This window comes from Melanerpes formicivorus, unplaced genomic scaffold (assembly GCF_026170545.1).
Source record: "Melanerpes formicivorus ecotype bairdi unplaced genomic scaffold, bMelFor1.0.p_v2 SCAF_5, whole genome shotgun sequence".
NCBI lineage: Eukaryota > Metazoa > Chordata > Aves > Piciformes > Picidae > Melanerpes > Melanerpes formicivorus.
In genome coordinates this window covers 9,406,901-9,431,254 of record NW_027142357.1, presented here as the reverse complement: position 1 = coordinate 9,431,254, position 24,354 = coordinate 9,406,901, and the positions used below count along the sequence as shown (strand labels likewise).

General features: G+C 43.3%; 1 protein-coding gene across 1 annotated transcript in view; it reads left to right on the top strand.

Annotated features, from left to right (window-relative positions):
- ABCA12 (ATP binding cassette subfamily A member 12) overlaps nucleotides 1-24,354 on the top strand; it is a 96,300-nt gene that overhangs the window by 1,628 nt on the left and 70,318 nt on the right. Inside the window, exons 2-4 of the mRNA XM_068138007.1 lie at nucleotides 3,071-3,164; nucleotides 20,097-20,244; nucleotides 22,880-22,968. Coding sequence (XP_067994108.1) covers nucleotides 3,071-3,164; nucleotides 20,097-20,244; nucleotides 22,880-22,968 — 331 coding nt within the window. The remainder of the gene's footprint in view (nucleotides 1-3,070; nucleotides 3,165-20,096; nucleotides 20,245-22,879; nucleotides 22,969-24,354) is intronic.

Sequence of the window (24,354 nt, the reverse complement as noted above, 5' to 3'; positions counted from 1 at the left end):
CAAGGCTGGCAAACACATTTTCTTCTGCCTTTTGCTTTAAACTGCTTCATATGCGAGTTCTCAGCAGAGCCCCTGGAGAGACTGCCTCTACCTCTCCAGCACAGAGAGAGCTACAGCTTCCTTGACAGTCCATTTGTTGATACCAGCAGAAGCTCTGCATCCGTGGCCATGGAGTGTCTCAGCACAGGTTATTGCTGCTGAGAAGGGAATGGTCGTGAGTTTAGGTGGCAGGTTCCTTTTGGGCAAGGTTTGGCCTGTGTGCCAAGAGGATCTGGAGAAATCAGTGCCTCTTGCACTTCTTGTATGCTTGAAGTGTTCAAGGCCAAGTTGGATGGGGCTTGAGCAATCTGCTCTGGTGGAAGCTGTCCCTGCCTATGACAGGGGTTTGGAAGCAGATCTTGAAGGTCCTTTCCAACTCAAACCATTCTTTCCATCTGTCACTTCTAGGCAGCTTGGTAATTTAAACAGAGGCAGGAGGGAGAGAATGTGCCTGCATCCAGAGATACCAAGCAACTGAATCTACTTTGAGCAATGAAAAAAATCCAGCAACCAAAGGATTGTGTAACCTACACATCATTGTTTAGTGTCCCAAGGGCCAAACCGAGGCTGGTTATGGCTCCATTCATGTCAACATGTTCCACCTGCAAGCAGTTTGGCCAGAGTGGTTACCTTGTTTATGTTAACTAGAAACTTCAGGACAGTGGGAATGCAGTTATGTTGCAACTGATGTGCCCAGCTACTATTAAATCCAATTAAGTCACAGGACAGAGATACTAAGGGAAGAGCTGTTGGGAAAGTGGGGAGTGTAAGCACCATTTTAGCTCAGAAGGGGAAGGTGCAAAGATTTCCTTGAGTAAGAACAATCAGTATTCATTTCTTGCCTCAAGAATGTGACAGATCTCTTGCCCTTCCTTTTGGCAGCTTCTGACTAATATCAGTGTCTGTGCTGTTAGCCCATAATTTTAATTTAGCCTTACGTGGTACTAAGCAAGGAAGATACATTAATAATAACGTCTGCATGTGAATTAATCAGAGGTAAACAGCCTGTGTGAAGACTGATTGTAGGGAAAGCATGTGATATAAAAAAATAGCAAAAGATGTTGGTTTCAGTGCTGAATCTTGTTATAAATTAGCAGTGTATATATAAAGGCAGGAAGAATAGTGTCTGTCAATCATAGAATAATAGATTCATTAAGGTTGGAGAGGACCTCTAAGATCATCAAGTCCAGCATTCTTGATGACCACTAGACTATGTCCCAAAGTCCCACATCTACTCATTTTTTGAGCACCTCCAGGGATAGTGGAGTCACTCCACTGCCTCCCCGGGCAGACTCTTCCAGTGCCCCAAGAAAAAGCTAAAATGTTGCTGAAAACTGAAATTACAGGAGTACCCTCTCTGAAGGGATGTGTGAGGAGGGTGGTTTGATCTCTTTCTGTTGCCTGTTTTGGGGAATGAATCTTGCTCCTACTTTCATGGCTGTGCCACCTCATCAGCATTGATAGAGATGGAGCTGCTGTGAAACAACCATCTTTAAGCAGAATAGAATTGCTCTCCAGGTTTAGTTTGTCTCTCTGTTTGTTTGGTCTTATGTGCTAGTAAGTGCTACAGGAAATGAAAACACTGTTATGGACTTGGAATTACGTTGGAAAAACAGGTTTGGGTAATATGTGCTGATCTGAAAGTCACAAGCTGAGCAGGGGGAAGCTTAGGTTTGATCTTAGAAAGAAGTTCTTCACAGAAAGAGAGATTGCCCTTTGGAATGGGCTGCCCAGGGAGGTGGTGGGGTCGACATCCCTGGAGGTGTTTAAGAAAAGACTGGATGAGGCACTTAGTGCCATGGTCTAGTTGATTAGATAGGGTCGGGTGATAGGTTGGTCTTGATGATCTTGGAGGTCTCTTCCAAGCTGATTGATTCTGTGATTCTGTGAAACTGGCATGAAGATAGCACAGCGATTTTGCAGCACTGAGTAGTTTGAGCTTAGCTACTGATGGATTGAAAACTCTAATCTAGTAAGCATGGTAGCAAGCTAGACAGCTAGTGCAAAAGCAGTTGATTATTTGTATAACTGCGTTTTCCTAGCTTGCAAAACTCTGAGGCTGGTAGTTTTAACACTGACTTTGGGCCTCAGTGGTGCATTGAAACTACCACAGTCTCTTACCTAGATTGGTTTACTACATTAGATAGTTAGCCAACTGTATTTTCTTCATTCTTATCCATTGAAACAGTCAACCATCATGCCAGAGACAGGAGCTCTAGAAATGTTCATGGTTTTTTTCCAGCACACCAAGCCAATTTTATATCATCTCTCTTCCATCTCAACTCATCTCTATGGACTGTTGCAGTCTGGAAACAGGGAGGTGCAGGGAGTTAGGTTGCTGGGGTCTGGACCTCATATGAGGGATCCTGGTGTTTGGTATTTTAAGTGACTTCTCCAGTTGTTTGGTTACACAACTCCATAAACCTTTTCTTCATCATGCTTGAGGTCTACATCATGTAAGTGATTGCTCCGAAAATCCTTTCTTTCAGCTCCACTAGAGGTTGAACTACTGTTTGTGAAGAACAGTGAAACTTTTTTGGGGAAAAAAAAATGCTGCAGATTCCTGAATTCATTAGTCAAACAATTTAATTTTGAGATATAATCAAATCAGAGTCATCTTAACCCTTCATCTGAGCAGTGCCAGTCACTGAAAGTGAAACCAACCTTTCACACTTCAGCTCTTTTATCTTGCAATTGGTGCATCCAAGAGTCTTGTACTTCTCAGCATGCTTTTACTGTTACATAGCAGTGTCTCCAAACTGTGTAAACACTGTCCCCCATAATTATCAGCCTCACTGAAACACAGGAAGGCTTGTGTTGTTCTCAGGCTTGTTGTTTGCTCTCAGAATCATACTTAGTTTTTCTTCCTGCAGAGATAATACTTGGGGTTTAATAGCATGCATAACAAGGCAGGTGTGATTTACAATGCGTCCTGTAACTCATTTAGGGTAGTACTTGTACATTCCAGACAAGCTCTGAGACGCATCAATACGACAAACGTAACCAATATATTTTCATTGCTCTTTTATAGGTATGGTCGTTCATTTTAATTTCCTGGCCTGTGGTTGTTTTCATAATCTTGGCCATTATCCGCCTCAAATTCCCTCCAGAACCACAGCCAAACTGTAAGTAACTGGTTTGTTTTCATGTCTTTGGGATTTGGGTCTCATTTCAGTGACTGATGTGTTAATTTGATGGGTTTTACAAATTTGGTTCTGTGTGGTTTGAAGTGGAGATTTCCTGGGATGCAGCATGCTGTAAATAAAATGTCTGTGTTCCTCTGAGGTCCTTTCTGTTTCTGGTTTGCTTTTGTTGTTTAGGTTTTTTTTTCAGATCAGGATTATAATTAGAACACAACTTTAAGGTACTGTCGCATCAAGACACTCAGATACTGCTGTTGTAGACAACAATACAGATTTACATGATAGATTGAGGGGCAAGAGGGCAACTGGGGGCAATCTTACTCAGTAAAATGTCTTCCAGTGGGATTATGAAGGTGAAATAATAAGCATGAGGTTGGTCAACATGAATGATTTTACCTTGTGTGCACTACAGGCAAAAAGCACTTCTTTAGGCAGCTTTGCTACTAAGGCTCAGCTGAAGAGTGGTAACTTGTTTGGCTCCTGTGACCTGATGGTCTGTGTGAGCCCTTTCTAGCAAGTCAAAGAGCAGCAGTTTGTATGGGTGGATAGTTGTTAGTGGTTAAATGAGGGGAGAGTTTACACAAAGTTGGTTTTGCCTGCAAGCCTTGCTTCCTGAACATGTCTGCATCTCAGAGTATGGGTGTGATTGCATCTGCTCTAAAAAACTTACACTGATTTATTGAGTTCTTTCACCATCAGATATTCCCAGCCCGGGACACATTTATTCATGAAGTTATATGGTAAAACAGAGCAGAGATTTTATCCAGTTGGAAGCATTTTTCCCTTCCAAAGTGTTAAGTTTCAGTTGAATTACATCCCTGATTCTGCACTCCCACACATGCAGTCCCAAGGGAGGGAAGTGAGCAAAAAGGCTGGGCTCCTCTTTTCAGTGGTGGCCTACCTTGTTGTTGGGAGAAATCAATCATAGGGCTGCACTCTGTTTTCTGCTCATTGGAGGGATTCCTTGCCCCTATCATTGCAGAGGCCCTGGAAGTATATGCAAGAGCCTTGCTTAATGTCGCACATTTAGTCTGCTGAAACATATCCATGTGCTACATCAAAAAGCTGTCCAGAGAGCTATCAGTTAGAGCCATAATTTTCAAGTACATGGTAGAAACAGGTCTTAAAAAATTGCCCTTACTAGAAGATTTGCAACATTTGATTCATAGGAGAGACACCACCATGGGTGACCTGCATCAGGGTGTCATCAACTTGGCAAGAACAAAGCCCTGACACTGGCAACATTGGGTTTTTATATTTAGGGCAGGGAGACTGATGCAAGGGGTGAGGAGGCAGACTCTGGCAGCAGTGAAGACAAGCAGTTGTCTTGCAGAGTTTGAGCCCTCAGATGGGTAAAATGTGGTTGTGAGGGATCTATGCTGGGTGATGTGTGGGTGCACCGGACAGTGACATCTGCAATTCTCTGACTAAAAAGTCTTTGTTTCTGTAGGATGTGTGAGGAAGAGCCACATTGTGACAAATACCAGATATACAACTAGGATAGCTCTTGTCCCAGAGAGGTTGCAGCCTGATCTAACTGAAAGTTTGTGCACCTTATTTTGTAGACAGGGCTAGAAGGTCAGAATAAGTGACTTTCTGGAACTATCACAAGAAGTCTTGACTGGAGCAGAACAATCTTGGTGTGTTGGATGGTCTTTTAACCACCAGCCCATCTGCACTCAGCATGTTATATATTGTAAGTTCTCCCAAATTCCCTTGAACCAGTTGGAGTAGGCATGACAGGATATGTTGTGCTTTGTGAAAACCCCAGATGTTGCCAAGTGTGGTAGTCCTCCCACGCTGCTCCATTGGTTGTACTTCCTGTCTCTGATAAATCATAGAATCATAGAATGGTCTGGGTTGGAAGGGACCTCCAAAGGTCATCCAGTCCAACCCCCCCTGCAGCAAGTTGGGACACCCTCAACTAGATCAGGCTGCTCAGAGCCCTATTGAGCCTGATCTTAAATATCTCCAGGGATGAGGCCCCAACCATCTCCCTTGGTCAACCTGTTCCAGTGTTCCACCACCCTCAAGTAAAGAAATTATTTCTAACATCCAATCTAAATCTGCTCTTCTCTAGTCTGAAGCCAGGTACAGAAATCAGATAAGATCAGCTAAGTCAAGTTAACCAAATGGATGATAAAATACTTATTCTTTTACTCTACTTGGCTATTAGTTTGAATGTGCATTTATTTGGAGCAGGTTTGCTCTGGATGGTTGCATCTCTGAATGAATGAATTGGAAAGAACGTTCTTAGGAAAAGCAAGTAGCTCCATCTGTTGTGCTTCGCAGGAAAGGGGAGGATTGAGCAGCATCTTTGGACCACTTCCCTTTTGTTTCATAGGTGAATTCCATTTTGGGATGAGTCTCAGTAAGTATGCGAGTAGATGTCTCTCTGTCTTAGAAGTGGATAATAGAAACTCTCTTGCAAGAGAAGTTTTAGAATCATAGAATCATAGAATTGTTTTGGTTACCAGAAAAGACCTTTAAGATCACTTGGTGCATAAGGAACTGGCCAGAAGGTTGCACTTAGAGTTGTGGTTAATGGCTCAGTGTTCATGCCGAGACCAGTAACAAGTGGAGTTCCTCAGGGGTCTGTTCTGGGCTCAGTGCTGTTCAACATCTTTGTCAGTGACAGGGACAATGGCATCAAATGCACTCTCAGCAGGTTTGCCAATGATATCAAGCTGTGTGGTGTGGTGGACCCACTTGAGGAAAGGGATGCCATCCAGAGGGACCTTGAAAAGCTTGAGAAATGGGCCAGTGCAAACTGCATGAGGTTCAACAAGTCAAAGTGCAAGGTCCTAAACCTGGGTTGGGCCAATCCCAGGCAAAAATATGAACTGGGTACAAAGTAGGTTGAGAGCAGCCCCGAATAGAAGGACTTGGGGATGTTGATAGACAAGAATCTCAACATGAGCTGGCAGTGCACTCATGCAGTCCAGAAGGCCAACCCTATCCTGGGAGGCATCAGGAGTGTGGCCATATACATATAAGTGGACACATCTAGGAAAACTATCACAGGAGGGTTTTTTGGTCATTTTGGGATAAAAAAAAAGGATGAAATCCATTTTATGCTGAGTTCCAGTGCCTGCCTTAAAAGACAAAATCATTAAGTAGTGACAAGAAGCTCTTTCCAGTGCTGCTGTCAAGAGATCATTGCAGATAGATGAAAGTCAGGAAGCACAGAATCAATGGCACAGAGGCAGAATAAGCTGCTTAGATGCTGAGTTTGGAAGCCTTAGAGATAACTCCACCAAAGTTTTAGTCTGTCAGCTTATCTCCTCTATTCAGGGTCACAGAAATATCATTAAATCTATTATTTGCTCAATTAAAACAGCTCAGATTCAAGACAGTAAGTTCTTCTGAAGGATGTCTAATATGCATCCAATAGATTGAAGACTGTTTAGAAATTACCTAGCAGATATCAGTCAAGAATGACAGTGGCAAGAGCTTCCTGCAAGAGCAATTTGCTTGCCTTGAATGATGTTGTATAGCACCTAATACAGTGGAAGCTTGTGCCAGACTGAACTCTGAAGGGAAATGACATGCCAAATAAATGTCACCGGTCAAGGAGATGCTTGTAGGAAAACTAAGAACTGAGGAAAGCAAGGAGCTGAAATTTGTCTGATGTATAATATTCTTCACAGCTAAAGCATCTAAAAGGGAAAAAAAAAAAAGAAAAAGCCCCTCTCTTCTTTCTGCCAGGCATCTCTTTGATGAGGTATTTCCAGGTCAGCAGAGATTGTCGTCAGAAGAAATGGAAAAGAGATTTCTTTCCCTGCATACCAAGTTCCTGTGATGACTTCTTGAGAGTCTAAGCACACAAAATCCCCATCCAACTTACTGTGCACATCATAGTTGTGACTTTTGACCTTTTTATAACAGCCTTTGTATTTGCTAGGAGTTATTGAAATATGTTTTGTGGCTTACATGTGCAATAGGAAGCTCTGGGCTGGAAGCCTGCAGTGTGAAATCCAGTTTTTGGTGGTATCTGACGGTCTTTTGGGCCTGTATCGCTTGGGTTTTAGAGTGAGTAGGGACAAAAGTCCCATTCCATCACTACAGGATTTACAGGTATGGGAATTGTGTATGTGATACTATCTGTCCCTCAGGGCTCAACCCACTCAGTCTACACAGAAGCCCAATTACAGTCCTTGCTTTAACTAGCACCATCACACCCTGTCACACCCTTCACACCCATATTCTTCCTTTTCTGTTCACCTTCTCTTCCCTCCTGTCAGGTTGACCTCATCCTTATTTTCCATAGAGGCTCTCTTGGGTGTGGTTATCTGTCCACTCATTCAGAAATCTTGCTTTTGAGTGTTCTGGAAAAGATGCAGTAGAAACCTTGCTCTCTTTTTAGACTCAGGGCACTGATGCCTCTGCCTTTTTGAGGGACATCTAGTGGGCTGTGAAAGCCATGCCTCATTCACAGATATTTTTCCTTTTTTGTGGAAAGAAGCTGTACTGTTAGGTCTGGCCTTAAATCTGTCAAATTCTGCCTGGAATTCATTGCCTGACTCTTCTCAGTGAAGCATTAGAGACACAGAATCATTTATGTTGGAAAAGACCTCTAAGATCATCTAGTCCAACCATCTTACCATTCACCTCTGCTCAGAATTTCCACCCAGGTTTCATCACCATCGTGGAGCTGCCTGCAGGGTGTGTTGCATTCACTTAGAGATATTCCACAAGGCTGCTGTTTGCAGCCAGTGTTCTGGGGGAATATTGTGATAGTTGAGATCTGGTCTGTTTGCCAGCCTCTGCATTAGCTGATCAGGTCTAGTTTAGAGCCAGAGCTGCATGGCACAAAACTGCTTAGGAGACACTCTGCTCTCATTCTTGGGTCAAGTGCCCCTAGGAAAGGGCCCCAGATAGGAGCGTCTCTGAGCTACACTCCAGTCTTCAATCTGGTAGCTAAGATTTGAACAGATCCAGAGATGGTTGGAAAAATCAGTATGAAATGCATCACAGATTAGATATACCTTAGGAGAGAGACTGTGGCTTCTTGTACCTGCAGAAAGAGCTTTCTTGTGATATCTGTGCTGAGCACTATAGCCTTGGCATGAGCTGCCCTGGTCAGGGCAGTGTCCAAAAAAGAAGGTGTCACTTTGTTGCTTAAAAGAAAAGAGTGAATGCAGGAAAGTGGATAAGGCAATTAGTTGTGGCAGGTGCAAGGTGTCTTCTGCCAAGCACATGGAAGGCAATGCCTATCACCCTCCATCCTTATCACCCACAAATCTTTCTGCCCCTCCAGCTTTTGCAGCAGGGTGCTGGTAGATGAATTCAGGGGGCTCCTGTCCTATGGGTCTGTGTAACTACACACCTCAAACCACTTCTAGCTCCAGCAGTTCCCTGCCTCAATCCCAGCATGCTGCTTTGATGCAGGGACCCTTACACTAACTTTGTCCCACAATTAACAGAGAAACACCTTGAGGTGGGTTCATTCTTAATGTGTGTAGTGGGCTGTGGCTGCCAGGATATGTGAGATCAGATAGCATGGACCAAGGTGGACCACAGCGTTATCCTTACTCTGAGATATTCTGGAGATAAGAAAGCTCTGAAAAGATGCTTGCACTTTAAAGGAATTTGCTTCACAGTTGGAGGGACCTGAACTCATCTTGTTTCCCAGTAGAGTGGAAAGATTAATAGGTTCCCATGCTAATTACAGGGAGTTAGGATGGTGGCTTAAATGCCACTCCACTTGGGTAAGTCATGGGTATTTATGCAAGACATAATCCACTCCAAGGGTTCGACCTACTCTCTGTACAGAAAAGCACTCAGACTTCCAGCTCTCCTTCACCATTTGCTTCTGGTGGAGCAGACCCACTTCTTATTTTCCTTTACATTCTTCATTTTCCTCCCATTCTTTTTCTTGAGTTTTCTCCCCTCTTCTACACAGCCCAACACCAGATTTTTGCCTGTGCTCAGCTGCAGTGTGATGAGCTAAATGGGCTCATCAGGTTCCTCCTGGCTTTGGTACGAACTTAATTTTGTTTTGTTTGGTTGTGTTGCTGTTGTGCCAGGGAGCAGACTGCCATATAACAATTTTTTTTCACTGAAACAGTGCTGAAGAAGGGTATGAATTAAAATAATTTTCCCCATATTTGCTGTCATAGATGTGTACTTTGGCCTCCTTACACACATAAGTGGTGCCCAGCCATACAGTTCCCTGTGTCTTTCCCAAGCTTCCACTTAGCTCAGAGACCCACAGCCTAAGCAGAGTACTGTGATGTTTGTAATATCTGCCCTTCATAAATATCCACACCTCCATTTCCTTCTACAGACTCTTCTGCCTTGTGAGGTGTGACTGGAGGATGTTTAGAGCTGGAGATAGGAACACCTGAGTTACCAATATTATTTTCCTCCTCACTGAATTACAACAGAGCCCTGGGGCAGTCAATTCTAATTGACTTCCTGAAGCATCTGAATCCAGATGCTGAGACCTAGAAGTGCAAACGTGTTTTCCCAAAGGTGCTGACCAGTTTGACTTGGGCCAAAGTCAGCAGCTGTTGATGTCTGTGTTTCTGAAGAGGAGGTCACTTTTGTTTAAAGAATCTAAACCTGGACTCTAGAGATTACCTGGAGGCAGTCAGCATGCAAGGCATTGCTCTGGTAAACAGAGCTTTTGTGCAGGTTTTTAAAATAGATCCTAGAGATGGATTTAAGCTTTTAGGTTCCAGTTTCTTGCTGGGAAATGTTCTGACACTCTTCTTAGGTCCTGTTTGTGCAGTGCCCTTCTACTCATATAGACAAGAGCAAGTTTGCTGTGTTGCAATGAGAATAAATTAGCCTTGTCTGCATGAAATACTGCTTTCAAAATGATGTAGGAAAAATGCTAGTGTCCAGTTCCTCCTTTCTCTGGGTGTATTCATGTTTCAGGTGGTGGAGCATCCTTCCACAATGCAGTCAACTTCCACTGCATCTTTTTTCATCAGCTCTGCCCCATGGTGCAGACATCAGCTCTGTCATTTCCCTGTCTTGGCCTGAATTGGCAATAGCTCTTTGGTTTCCACCTCCTCTTTGTTGTTCTTTGTGTTTGGTTTGGTTTGGGGGTTCTTTCTCCTCCCTTTACACCTGCTGCTTCTCCTGCTCCTTTGCAATTTTTATGCTCTCTCATCTTTATGAGCTCCCTGATCAGTATGTGAACCCAATGCATTCAGGTTTGAGCGCTGATTTTTAATTTATTAAACAAGAGGGTGGAAGGTGAAGCTCTGTGGGTGAGCAAAACTAGCTTGCCTAGTCTTAATAAGCATGGAAGAGATGCTGTCTGCTCTGGGCTGGTCTTAGTTGCAGAGCCTGAAATGCTTGAGGGAAGAATGAGGCAATGAAATACTTCATTCACTGAGGCCACCAACACAGGGAGGAGTCTTGTAGTGAGTTGTCTGCTTCTTCAATCTCACTGTTGTAGGCAGACAACTGAGGACACTGTATTATTGGGACACTCCAAAACCCAAAATGCTGTTGCTCTAAGGATCACAGAATCACAGAATATATTTGGTTGGGAGAGACCTTCAAGGTCATCCAGTCCAGCTTTCAAGCTCTTGAATCTCACCCAGCCATGCTAGGCACTTCAGGGGATTGAATGGAGTTATCAGAGGTCCTGATCACCTTTCATTTGGAAAAAAAATGAAGCTGGATAATAGGTCTGTGGCTTGTAAATCCTGTGGTGCACAGGTGAACTGATGCATGTTCAATAGCTGCTCACAACATCTTTTTGTTACAAAATGATTTGTGTGAGAGAAATACGATTTAAAAAAGAAAAAACAAATTACAGCTGGGGGAAAAAAGAAGGGGGCCAAGGATAACATTGCTTGAAGGAAGGTAGAAGGGGAATGTGTGTGCTCCAGGGACAGTGAGACTTGGTCTAACAGCAGATGGTCACAATTAACGTGTGTGGTGCAGGGCCCAGATGGCAGGTTTCCCTGTGCTGCATCCCATCCTGACCCGTGCTGGTCTGCAGAGGCAGCAGTCAACACTGTGTGTATTTGAGTCTACTGTGTGCTGCCTTGCAGGACCACAAAGGTGATCAGAGCACTGGAACCGCTCTCCTATGAAGAAAGTCTGGGAGAGTTGGGGTTGTTCAGCCTGGAGAAGGGAAGGTTCCACAGAGACTTTTCAGTAGTTAGATAGGACTACAAGAAAGAAGCGTAGCCAGCAGGTTGAAGGAGGTGATTCTCCGCCTCTATTCCACTCTGATGAAACCCCACCTGGAGTACTGTGTCCAGTTCTGGAGCCCCTATTACAGGAAGGATCTGGACATACTGCAACATGTCCAGAGAAGGTCTATGAGGATGATCAGAGGGCTGGAGCACCTCTCCTATGTGGACAGACTGAGAGAGTTGGGGCTATTCAGTCTGGAGAAGAGAAAGCTCCAAGGAGACCTTATTGTGGTCTTTCAGTATCTGAAGGGGGTCTGCAAGAAAACTAGTTGGTGAGGGACTTCTTAGGGTGTCAGGACTAGGAGGAATGGAACAAAAATTAGAAATGTGTATAGTCAGATTGGATGTTAGGAAGAAATTCTTCAACATGAGGGTGGTGACACACTGGAACAGGCTGCCCAGGTATAAGCCCCATCCCTGGAGGTTTTTAAGGCCAGGCTGGATCTGGTTCTGAGCAACCTGATCTAGTGTGAGGTGTCCCTGCCTGTGGCAGTGGAGTTGGAACTAGATGATCCTTGAGGTCCCTTCCAACCCTAACCATTCTATGATTCTATCACAAGCTCTCTAACAATGGCCCCTTGTGACAGAACAAGGGGTTGTGGTTTCAAACTAAGAGAGAAGATTTAGGCTAAATCTAAGGAAGAAAATTTTTTGTGGTGAGAATGGTGAAGCACTGTAACAAGTTGCCCAGAGAGGTGGTAGATGCCCTGTCCCTGGAAACATTCCTGGTCAGGTTGGACAGACCTCTGATCAACATAATTGAGTTGAAGATTTCCCTGCTCACTGCAAGGAGTTGTACTAGATGACCTTTAAAGGTCCCTTCAAACCCAAAATGTTCTATGAGTCTGTGAACCTGTTCTAACAGCAGTGATGGAGGCTTGCAGGGGAACAAAAATTACTCCCATACAATAGATACTGAGGCTGTCTGGTGTCTTGCAATATGGGGAAGAGCGCAGGGAATCTCTTCTTTCAGTGCTGTCTGCTCAGCAGGTAAAGTTGGTGGTAAATGACAGTTCTGCTGACTGGCCAAAATAGGGTGAAAGAAATTGCCTGCTAGCTCTGGAGTGCTTTTAAAAATGGGCTTTGTGATGTGAAAGGCAACAGCACAGGACCATTGCAATACCAAATCATTAGCTCTGATCCAGCACAGCTCTTAAGAATGTGTTTAACCCAAAGTCTGAGTAATCACATTAAAATCAGTAGAGTTAATCACTACTGTGCCATGGGCTTTGGATGCACTGAACAAGGGTGGGACTTGTGTGGGCATTGATCTTGCAGGTGTGAAAAAGGGAAAGGTTCACCTGGCATTTGCCTCCTGGCCTTGCTCCCACTAAAGACCTCATTTTCAGGAAACTGGAGAGTTTCAGAGTGCATGAATGTCACAGTGTCACAGCAATACAAGTGCCATGGAAATTAAATATTGTCTTTTTATAGATCAAGGGGAAATTTTAACCCATCACAGCCAGCTGGCAATTCAGGCCATTCTCCATATGTGTAAAGCATACCCTGCTTCAGCATTACTCTTATCCTATAGATTTAAGGTCCAGGTTGAAATTTTGGAGAGAGATCTAAAGTCTAACTGTTATTATAAAGCTTTCTACAGAAAAATAGCCACTGGTAAATATATGTGAACAAAGCTGGAAAGGGACATTTGCATGTGGCTGAAGAGAGAGAATATCAGGCATGCCATGAAACAGACACCTTTGTCTTTTTGACTCTAACAAATCAAATGAATGAAGTTTAAAGCAACACACAAAACAACACTATGTGACTGGGAAAGACTAAGAAAGAAACAAGAAGGTTGTGTTTACACAATATAGTAATATATTGTGCTTAGAAATTTGGGAGTAGATCTCCACAGCAGTAAATATTTTCATTGTTATGTTTCATGACTGTTTAGATAAATATAAATCACAGCTGATAAACAGTTGGGTTTGCCACTCAGGGAAAGGCCCCCTGCTGCTGCTCAAGGATGACTGAGAGTGCGTAGGAATGCCAAGCACAGAGTGTTCCCTCCACCAGAAAAGTCTTGATTTCAGCCACAAACTGAAGAGGTTGAATCTAAGTGATCATGTTTAGTAGCCCCTGGCAAATCTATATTTGTGAGTGTGTCTAATTTTTTTTTTTTTTCATTAGTATCTACTTTTCAGCATATGCCACCCTGTGGCAGTGAGTTCCAGAACAAAGAATGTCTTGAATTGGAAGGGACTTTACAGATCATCTAGCTCCACTCCTCCTGCCATGGGCAGGGACATTTCCCACTAGATGAAGACACTCAAAGCCTCATCCAGCCTGGTTTTAAACACCTCCAGGGATGAGGCGTCTGCAGGATCACTGGGCAGCCCATTTCACTGTCTCACCACCTTTGTAGTAAAGAACTTTCTAATGCTTAATCTAAATCCTCCCTGCTCTAATTTAAAACTATTGCCCCTTGTCCTATCACCACATATAAGGGTAAAAAGTCCTTCCCCAGCTTTCCTGTGGGCACCCTTCAGGTGCTGCAAGGTAGCTGTAAGGTCTCCCCAGAGCTTTCTCTTCTCCAGGCTGAACAGACCCAACTCCCTAAGCCTGTCCTTGGAGGAGAGGTGCTCCAACCCTCTGATCATTTTGGTATTTGTTAAAAGACAAAAAAAAAAAAAGAAAAGAAGAAAGATAAAAGAAAGACATTTCCTATCTCTTCTATCTCCTACCTCACAATCTCATTGTGCTTCTTTGTCCCTGTGTTGTGAGGGATGATCATTTACTCACCCTTCTCACCACTCATCATGATTTTATCTATTTCTCTATCAAATCATTTTTTTGGCCATCTTTTTCTTTGCTGAAGAGTCCTAGTTATTAAGTATCTTTGTATCATGTAGCAATGATTGACTGAATTCTCAATTAAACACAATACTTCCTAATGAAGTCATTTGCTCATTAATGTCTTTAATTCACCAGTGGGGGAGATGAGACTTGTATGGATTTTTTATGAACTATGGAAGGAATATGGAGTGCAGTGACAGGATGAGGGGTAACAGTTTCATAGTGAAAGAGGGTAGATTCTCTATTAGATAAAAGGAAGAAATTCTTCACTATGAAGGTGGTGAGACACTGGAACGGAGTGGTTGTAGATCCTTCACCTATTCAAAGCCAGATTGAATGGGGCCTTGAGCAACCTAATCTAGTGGAAGGTGTCCCTGCTGATGGCAGAGGGTTGGATCTAGGTGATCTTTAACATCCTTTCCAACCCTAACCATTCAATGACTTAATGCAAAAAGGTATATGCAATATCAGAGTTGGTGAAATGTGAAGCCAAGAGAATTTTTTCATGCCCAGGGAGGGGTAGAGATACGACACTAAAATATGAGTGGATAGAAAACAGAAAAACTCAACATTTGTTTTTAAATTAGCTGTAAAGGAGGAAAAAAATACAGTTAACATAGCTGAATTTGTTTAAGTAGCCATTCATAGTTGAAATCCTGTATCTTTGATTTGAATAAAATAGTGTATAGATCTTGTCTGTTTTTTCAGGGTAGATGCCAGAGGTGGGAAAGAAGCCTTAAAATCTATACTACAGTGTGGTCAGAAAGGGGAGAAGGAATGCATAGGTGATATTTTGAAAGGAAAAGATAGGGTCTGCACAGTTCCATTGTATTTAAGGAGATTTGCATGCTCAAATGATGGGGCTACAATATAGTTAAGTACCTCTCAGAATAACAAAGATGAGACTGGGAAACTGAGAGAAAGGAAGCGCATTAGTGGCACACTGAGTGAACTGGTTGCTAGCTTACATGAGACACCACTGACTGGTGTAAACCAGGGTATAACACATGCTGGATGTGAATGTGGTCCTAACTTTATATCCTTTTCATACACAGCTGCAATAATAAATGGAAATGGTAACCTGAAAATACTACTTGTTTGCCTTCCTTTGCTCCCAGCTCTTGGCTCCTTTGTGGCAGTTAGCTCTCACAGCCTCATGAAGGAGGTGACATTGGGGGCTATGTTCATGTTGCTGTGCCTGCAGTCAGCTGAAACACCCCATTCCTGGAAGTGAATGATTGGCCTCAGCTAATGCAAATGCCTGAAACCTCTCTGCCATGGAAGCAGCAAAATCAATGTGGCCACGTAAAACATGGTGCATTTAGATTTAAGCATTTCAGTCAATTTCAATTAATCTTATAGATTGTAGTGAAATAGTAATTTTCATCTTTCTTGCATGACACTTATTATTACCCTGATATTTTTCATTGTTATTATACCAAGCACCTTTACCTGAAGAAAATAAAACATTTTGCTTGTGTTGAAGGGAAATTTGTTGGAATTTACAACATTCAGGAAAGTAAGAGAAATTAATTCTCTTCATTTTCTCCCAAATGAAGGCAAATGTGGAAGCAAATGCCAGAACTTCCTGCTACTGAGCAGGAGGAAACAACTGGCCCATGCAGTGCTGTGCCCTTGAGATCTGCTGCCCTGTTTTCTTCATGTTTGGTGCCCTTTTTTCACTGGTGATAGAAAAACAAAGTTCTCAGTGAGAGGAGACAACAAAAGTCTCTGCATGTTGGATTCTGTTGCTGGCAAACCCAGAAGTCAGTCTTTACATACCTGGATACATACCAGGATACATACCTGGACTCGGATGTTGGTTGCAGACAAGCCAGTTGAGCCAGAAATATGCTGATGACCTCTTAGCTCAGACCTGGGGCAGCAGTAGGTGCAGTGATCTCTCACTCTTGGCCTATAGTCAGTGTAGTGGGACCCCCAAAAGGTAATTTTTGTTTTGGGGAATGAAGATGAATTGAATTTCAGAAATTTAAAGCTAAAAGCAGTGGGGAAAATGACAAAAAATGTATAGTGTGTTCTGCATCTGCTCTGTTGTGTCATGTAGGGTTATAAAGATGGAGACTACAGGGCTAAGGAAATCAATATTCCTTGGATATGGCATTGTCACAGACTTCAGTGGGAGAAGGAGCTGCCTTCTGCAGCATGTGGAAGACTGAAGGAATTCCCAGCCGTAGAAATACTGAAGAAGTCACTATTGGTGATGTTATATTTCAGATTGCAAAACTACCCATGTTGAAAGACTGTCCTTTAAAATTTGCAGAACATTTACACCTTTCATTCCATGACATGGGCTACGCAGCTGATGTGCTGGATAACTCTCAGCCAAGGGAGGGACGAGTAGAAACACCTCCTGATGCATGGAAGGGAGTCAGGATCTTGCTTTCTCCCTGGCTGTCCTTGCAGAGGTGCATGGGCATGACACAGATAATGAAGTTGGATGTGTGGGCAGAGCCGCCTGTGTGGCTTTGTGGAGTCACGTCTCCTTACCATGAGCAAGTGGATGGAGGGAGGGAGGATGCATCAGGGAGTGCATTAATCTCTTGACTCACCTTCTCATCAGTAAATTCCTTCCTCTGCAGAATGACAGGTAGTTGCAAGAAAACTCTGAGGCTGCTCCATTTGTCAGAAGCTTGGACTCTCAAATCAGCCATGCTTCCTGCCCCATGTCTTATGCTCTGGCTCTGCTCTGGTCTAGTGCATACCAAAAAAAGGCAGCACAGTCAGAAGCTGAATTTCCTGTGTCTGCCCTGTTTAGCTTCTGTTGAAATAAGTTAATGACCTTTGGGGCCACTGAAGGACACAATTTTCAAGGCTGTATAAACAGGGGGACAAGTGCAAGGTGGTTCTGATGGTGGTGAGTTTGACTGCTTGTTATCTTGGAGTAACAGTCATGTTACACCAGCCTGGCCCCCTTCTTGGTTTAGTGGGGCCAGTGTGAAAGCAAAGGGCACAGTGTGGCTCCTTCAGCATCATCATCTTGTCACATGAGAAAGCAAGGATGGGATTCATCTCCCAGCGGCATATGTCCTGTGGAGGGGGTGCCTGCCTCTTAACCAGGACTTTAAACTTCCTTTGGAGCTAGTGGGGATCTCATCAGTGCAGGCAGCAGAGCCAACGTAACATTTCATTTCATCCTGGTGGATAGGCCTGTGTGTAAAATATGTGTGCTTAACACTGAGCACCAAACCAGCATAGGCCAAACTTACACCCCATAGGAATTTGTCCCAGACATTTCAGGCTTTTCTGCATTGTGGTCTTTCTTGAAAAACTTCCTTAGTTCTCTAACTGCTGTCAGAGTTCAGGACTTTTCCAGAGAAGTCATCTCTGGCATTGCCACTGCTTTTGTGCCAAGAACTTAATGAGGTTACACCAGTTCATGCCTGCAGTGACTCAGTGGTGGATCAGGCCCCATGTCTTTATCCAGGTGCCAACAAACTGCTCAGCATCTCTTGTGAATTGGCAGAGCCTCACTGAATACCTCAACTGCATAGGGCCAAGGATGTCTTTACAGGCATTGTGCCACCACCATGAGTATCAGCCCTTTCAAACTTCAGGTAATCAACTCCTCTCTATTTTTCAGGCTGTTGTTTCACAAGGAAAGAGAGAGCTGATACCGTGTTCTTGCACCATAGACCTTGCTAGTGATACAGCAAGTGATTGTTTCATTGTCCACTTACTTCCAAGTGCACCGTCTTTGAGTTCAATTTTAAAATTTGTTATTGCTACCTATATCTCAAGGAAGTGTCTTCCTCTGCTCTGGATTCATCAAGACATCTTGCATAGTTGTCACTGTAAATACCCTGTATCTCTCCAGAGAAGACCAATGCTCCCCAAACTCCTGTCCCCATCTTTGTGTTCCTCATTTTGCTGTATGGCTAGGAGTTAAACAGCTTTAGCTGCTCCATATGTATGAAGAGGCATGATCTTAGTTCCTGGTCTTGGTTGTCATTACTAGACATGCTAGCTGTTTCCCTCCTAGCTCCTATATGTGACCAGGCTTCATTGTGGTTATGTTCTCCATCCTGAACCTCATGGCTTCCCAAGTCTTTGAAGCTTCATTTTGGAAGGGACACTGATAAAATGAGGTCTGTGGTGTGCATTTTTGGATGGGTGTGTGAATAAATTTCCTGCAGGGAAATGAGTGTATGTGAGATCAAAAGGATCAAATACCAATGTGTGCAAAATGCCATTTTGCAGGGTTGTAATTGCTGATCTCAAAAAGGGTAAACATCCCAGACATAGTAGGGATATTCACACAAGGATACTTCCAGATTAAAGTGCCCTACTCTAAAATTTCCCTCATGGACAGCAGACTTAATTACACTTCAAAACCTTTAGAGGGGCATATGCTGGGTCCTTTGGCCCCAACACCAGAAGGACTGCCTGTAGGGACAAAAGAGATCTTTTGCTCTCCTTGGTGTTCTGTGATTACCAGAATCTAGCTCAGCCTGCAGTGTAACTCCTGGGGGATGCAGTGAGTGTTGGAGAAGCTTCCCACAGCAGGTGGCCTTCTCCTCCAGCACATATCTCCTGTTATTTTCTAAGGCAGTTCTCTGCTCAGGTATACAAGAGAATCACAGCTCCACTGAAAAAAAAATGCATGTCTCATCAGTTCTTAAAACCAGTTGCTATCTGGCCCAAACCAGTTGGAACTCCCACACTGAACCGTGACCTTTTGTATTTTGACCCAAAACTGCAGTGCACACTCCTGGGCTGTGACCAGACGTGCTGAGTAAAGCTCAGGAAAGACAAGTCTTCAGGAAGACCAACAGCCACATAGTCCACATCTGTCTTTTGACCACTGCTATAATTAATACATGTAGTACAAATGTAGTACAGTGTCCTTATTGGAAAGGTTAGAGATAAAGCTGTGCCTGGGCAAGAGTCACAGGCCACCTTTGAAGACTAAAGAGCAGAGTAATCAATTACCACAAGCCTGCCTGTGGATCTTTGGTAAATCTGGCTCCTGTCCATAATAGAAATAATAGCAATGTCCTTTGCCAGGTAATTTTCCAAATGATTATTTTAAATAATATGTTGCTGTGATCCAGCAAAAGAGTTCCGAGATTTATTAGAACATTTGTCTTGGAGAGGAAAAGCAGCCAGTGAACTCCTTGGGCTGGCATCAAGCAGCACAGGGCAAGTGGCACATAAAATACCCAGGTCGCTAATTGCTCAGGTCCACTCTGTGTTTGCAGAAGGGGAAGACAGGGACATATATCTCACCCCTCAGTGCTGGCTGCCAGCATCACAGGTCACCAAGCAGATGGTGCAGGAGCTGCTCAGAGATGGCAGGAGACATGGAGGGGATGGTGGTGATAGATTGCCTTTCTCCCTTCCCTGGGCAGGTCTGCACAAAAAACAAAGGAGATTGTCTGGTCCTGGAGCCATTGCCCCTTTCTGGGGTAAAGCCTGAGTCAGAGCCCTGTTTTAACACCTGGCTTGAAACTGAAGCTTGTGCTTTTGCAAAGAAACTGATCCACCTGAGCCTTGCTCTTAAGTACTTCAGGTTACTCTGGCCATGTGTCTGCTTTTATTTTGGTTCATTTTTTAAAGGCAGAATCAGGATATCATAAGCCTAGGGTGCTTTCATCATGTCTTGCCTGTTTCTTGCATTTTGGAGTGGAGAAGGGAAATGTGTTGTTGCTTTGGGACAGACAGGTATCTTAGAAACAAATAGCTTGACTCTTTTTCATATGAAATAACCTTTCCTGGCTTTGTCACAGCTGAGTTGGTGCTTCTAGTGGGATTTGGTAGATAGTGCTGCCAGGGTGGACTGGAAGATTTTCAGTGAAACTGAAAATCGGTCCTATGCATTGGGAAGTGACAACAGCACATACTGACAGAAAAGCATGGCCAAAAAAACAGTTGCAAAGTGCACATCTCTATTACAATAATGGCATTTTCTTTCTTCTCCTTCCTTCAGGTTATCTTGCACCTCGAAACCTTCCCAGTGCAGGGTTCTTCCCGTTCCTGCAGACTGTGCTGTGTGATTCAGATGCCAGATGTAAAGGCACACCATACACACCAGAAGATCTGCTACCAAGACTTAATGACATCTCATCTCTCAGACTGTAAGGGAATCTGCATGCATCTGAGTGTTACAGGCTGTAGAGCAAAACTTGCTTTGAGGTGGAGGGAGAAGCCATGTATGGGCAAGTGTGTCCACTCCAGGTATAGTTCAGATAACAGATGTAGTCTCAGATGTTTGAACACTTAGAAAGGAGAATATGAGCTGCAACATGGAACACTTTAAAATTGTCCACATTATGGACAGCTATCAGTAATGTCAGTTGATCTGGGCTTGATAGTGAATGAGAATTTTATTCCCTTCCAAAAAGGCTTCTGCTCACCCAAATCAGAGCAAAGGAACCTTTTTTTGCATGAGTCTGAGTCAGGTCCTCAGGTCCTGCAGGGTGTCTGTGCATAAGACTTTTAGCAAGATCAACCCAGCATGCTGGCCTGGCACTGTGGCAAAAGTTCTTCAACAGTTCCAGTTTGAGGTACACCTGTTCTGGGACAAGTGCTCTTTCAGCAGATCCTCCAAGTACCAACTAGAATGAATGTCCTCTCTGCAGGTCATTAAAAATATTGGGAAACAGATGAAAATGAAGAAACACATTTTGCCCACAACAGCATGCAGATCTGCAGCATGGACCTGGCTGGGCAGGTTTTACTGAAATGTCAGTTTGTGGAAATTGAAGTGTCCAGCAGAAGTATTTCAATTTCATTGATGATCCAGCTGAAACCAAGTAGCATTTGCTTTGAGACATGCCAACCAGGGTTATTTCTACATGTCGGCTGCTCAGTTCTGGCACATCCCTGGGGAGCTGGGAAACATCCCTGAGGCCTGACTGGTTAATGGTGAGCTGAAAATCAGGGCATATAAGGTCCCTGGTTGCTCATCTTTGCTTTCAGGTTAGAAGTTGCTCCACAGTGACTATGTCAGAGCCTCAAAGTCCCCATTGGTGAGAACTTGAGAGTCTGAAGGGCCATGCCTTCCATGAGAGAGCTCAGCAAGCAGGATGGGGAATCCTGGGGTTTGTGGCTTCTGAAGGGTCCTCCTTAGTGCAGAGAGACTGACATTTCCTGGGCCAGAGACAGGATCTCTCCATTGGTTAGAAGGAGTCTGGGATACTATATATGTGAATGGCTGAAGTTACACAAGGTGAATCTTGATCAAATTCAAAGTCATACAGCAGAAGAGGGCAGAGCTGCACAGAGACTGGCTGCCTGGATTCACAACTCTTCACTTACTTCCTCAGTGTCATTGTTTCCCCCATGACATGTTAAACAATGGTTAATTTGGGGCATTGAAATGAAGAAATGGGAACTTCCAGTGCCAAAGCTGGAAGTCTTCCATGGGTTTCAATAGCTACAAATACTTCTTGCTTTTTCTGGTTTTAGTTTCTGTACAGCTGTTTAGGAAATAACTGTTTTTTTTCTTGCCAATTGAAAAATCAAAGGATTTGGCCAAACCATAGCTGAAGTTACGCAAGTTATTAATAAACATCTTGATCATTATTGATGCTAAAAGTTGACTGTGTGAAGTACCACACAACTCTGTGGGTATACTTACCCTTATGTTCTCAATGTCAACCTTAGGAATACATTGTATTCTGCAAAAGAAAATAACAAAAATATCACTTGGCTATTAAGTAGTCACAGCAAACCTGGCAGGATACAGCAGAGCATTACAACCTCAGCAGAAGGTTGACTGGATAGGTGGGAACTCCAGAAGCCAGCATGAATAGATGTGGCTCTGCCTCAGGAGTAGAATCACCACGGATGAGTTTGTCATGAAGGCAAAGTATTTGAGCTGTGACTATTCCCTGTCTGGATACATCATTGTGTAATAGCCTGAAGTTTGTAACATTCAGCTAACCCAGGCTGGGTTTTTTTCCCCTCTCCCATTGTGTAGCTCACCAAAGGTCTTGTTAAATTGTTTTATAACTTGCCCTGAAACTGTGTCATTCTGGTGTCCAGCAGAGAAAATAGGCAAGATTCTGATCTCGGATTCTGTTCCTTAGAAGCATTTGCCAAGATGTGTAAGACCTTGATAGCTGCTTGAGATTTCCCTTAATAAAAGGAAACCTAAATGCAAAACCTGAGCTCCACACCAACATCTTCCACCCTTTATTTTCCCCTGTGGTGAAATGTTTGTGAAGGAGGAATTAAGATACTGATGTTTTGAAGGACTTCTTGGTAGAGATGTGCAACCTGCTGTTTTAGCTTACAGCAGCTTACATCAAGGATTTTCTGCTCAGTCCCAGTGTCATTAACACTGCCATGAAATTCTGCACTCTTTCTCTTACTGAGCATATATTGGTGGAGGACAGAATAGAACTTGATACAATGAGGCTTTCTTTCCAGAAGTAGGAATTTGTTTTAAATTAAGCCAAATCCATATCTTAAGCCTTTCCTGCCTTTGATGTCCCTGCAGAGCAGGCATGAACACAGTCCTGTCTACCTGTTTCATGTCTGAGAGCACTGCAGAGTGCTTTCCCAAAATACATGCCAAACCTCAAGAAGGAACCAGAATTTTGTACAACCTATATTTCAACAGACCTGCCATGAAATCCAACTATAGACCCATTTGGAGTCAGACAGTAAAGTGTAAGCTTGATCATAAGAACTCTGCAAGATGTTACAGGTGTCATCTTTTTCTTCTCTTTTCCTTTTTATCTTTTTTTTTGTTTCCTTTCCCAGTATGTGGAGGAGCTCATCCAGTGTGGCCAAGGAAAAGCACCCATTGCCATGGAGTGCAGAGGTTCCTAAAAGCAGAAACACTTTACTGGGTAGGTTATTAACTGCTCTGCAAAGTTCTGGTCTTTAAAAGCTTCTTTTGAAGCTCTCTGGACAGAGATGCAATTCTTAGAAGACTGCTAAAATGATTTATGTGTTTTATACAGGCATGTGACCATGGCCATCACATTAGTGTAAATTCTTAGGACTAATTACAAGTAACTGGCTGCAGGAAAGATTTTGGGGATTTGGCCAAGAAACCAGGATTAATTGTTGTGTTTCACAGGAGCAATACGAGATCGTAGACTGTTTGGACATTAATTAAAGACCTGGCTATTTATAGAATATTGCCCTTTTACTACCCACAAATTGTTCATAAACAGCTTTTTTCTTTTCTTTTCTTTTTCCCCCCAGATGCATTTCTTATTCACAGTTATCCAGCAAACAAATCTTTTTCTGGCCACAGTGGATATTTATTGTTGGTGATGTTCTCCTCTAATGTGATTCTCTTTCTTGAAGGAACTTTCAGGTTTAAATTTTCCACAAAATCATTACAATTATTATTTATTGATGGTAATGGCTAGTACTGTCCACAAGCCTTCATGATGGATAGTCCTTTCACCAGGGAGCTCACAGTCAGATGAATGATTACAGGCTTGAATTCTGTGACTATTCTGCCCTGGCCATTCTCTGTTCCAATTAGCATTCCTGCCAATGCTCTCACTCTGTGGTGTGCAGGCAGGAAAAGGCAGAACTGGGGCTGAACACAGAGGTGTGGGGGGAAAAAAATAAACTGATAAGCAGTTATGGGAACTATCAACTTATCCTGATGGCCACAGAGGACCTCAATTCTACATCTTATTAAAAAAACAACTACATAGGTCATAGCTGCTGCTGGCACAACTCCTGTTCCAGTGAGATGTGTTGTTTTGAGAGTGCAAGTGTAGGCTTTAGTGGGTGTCAGCTGGGCACCTGGCAGTGTGCCACCATGTATACCGAGCAGCAATGCACCACATCCATGTTGGAGCTCTTTATGAATAATGAGTACCACCAACTGGTACCAAAAAAATCTGGAGAGCTCTTCCTTACAGGGCTAATGGTTTTAGCTGATATGAGGCCCCTTGTAAAGCTCCCCATCTCTCTGTCTGCATGGGGGAGCTGCAGGACTGGAGAAAAGAGTTGGAAATTAATGTTGAACTTCAAGCTGGTAGTGAAATGCTTTCAATTTAAAAAAAGATACATGAAGAAATAATGTAATCCAGGATTTAATTACATCAGGAGAAATCTTAAGTAAGTAATTACAGGATGCCATGGGCTCTACCTTTGGAAACATACTAATGACAACATACCCGAAGCTGTAGTCAGCTATCTTCTGTCAGGGTTTGATGTAGCCAAGAGGTTCAAAGACATTGAGTAAAATACAATGTTTCAAACTGCAT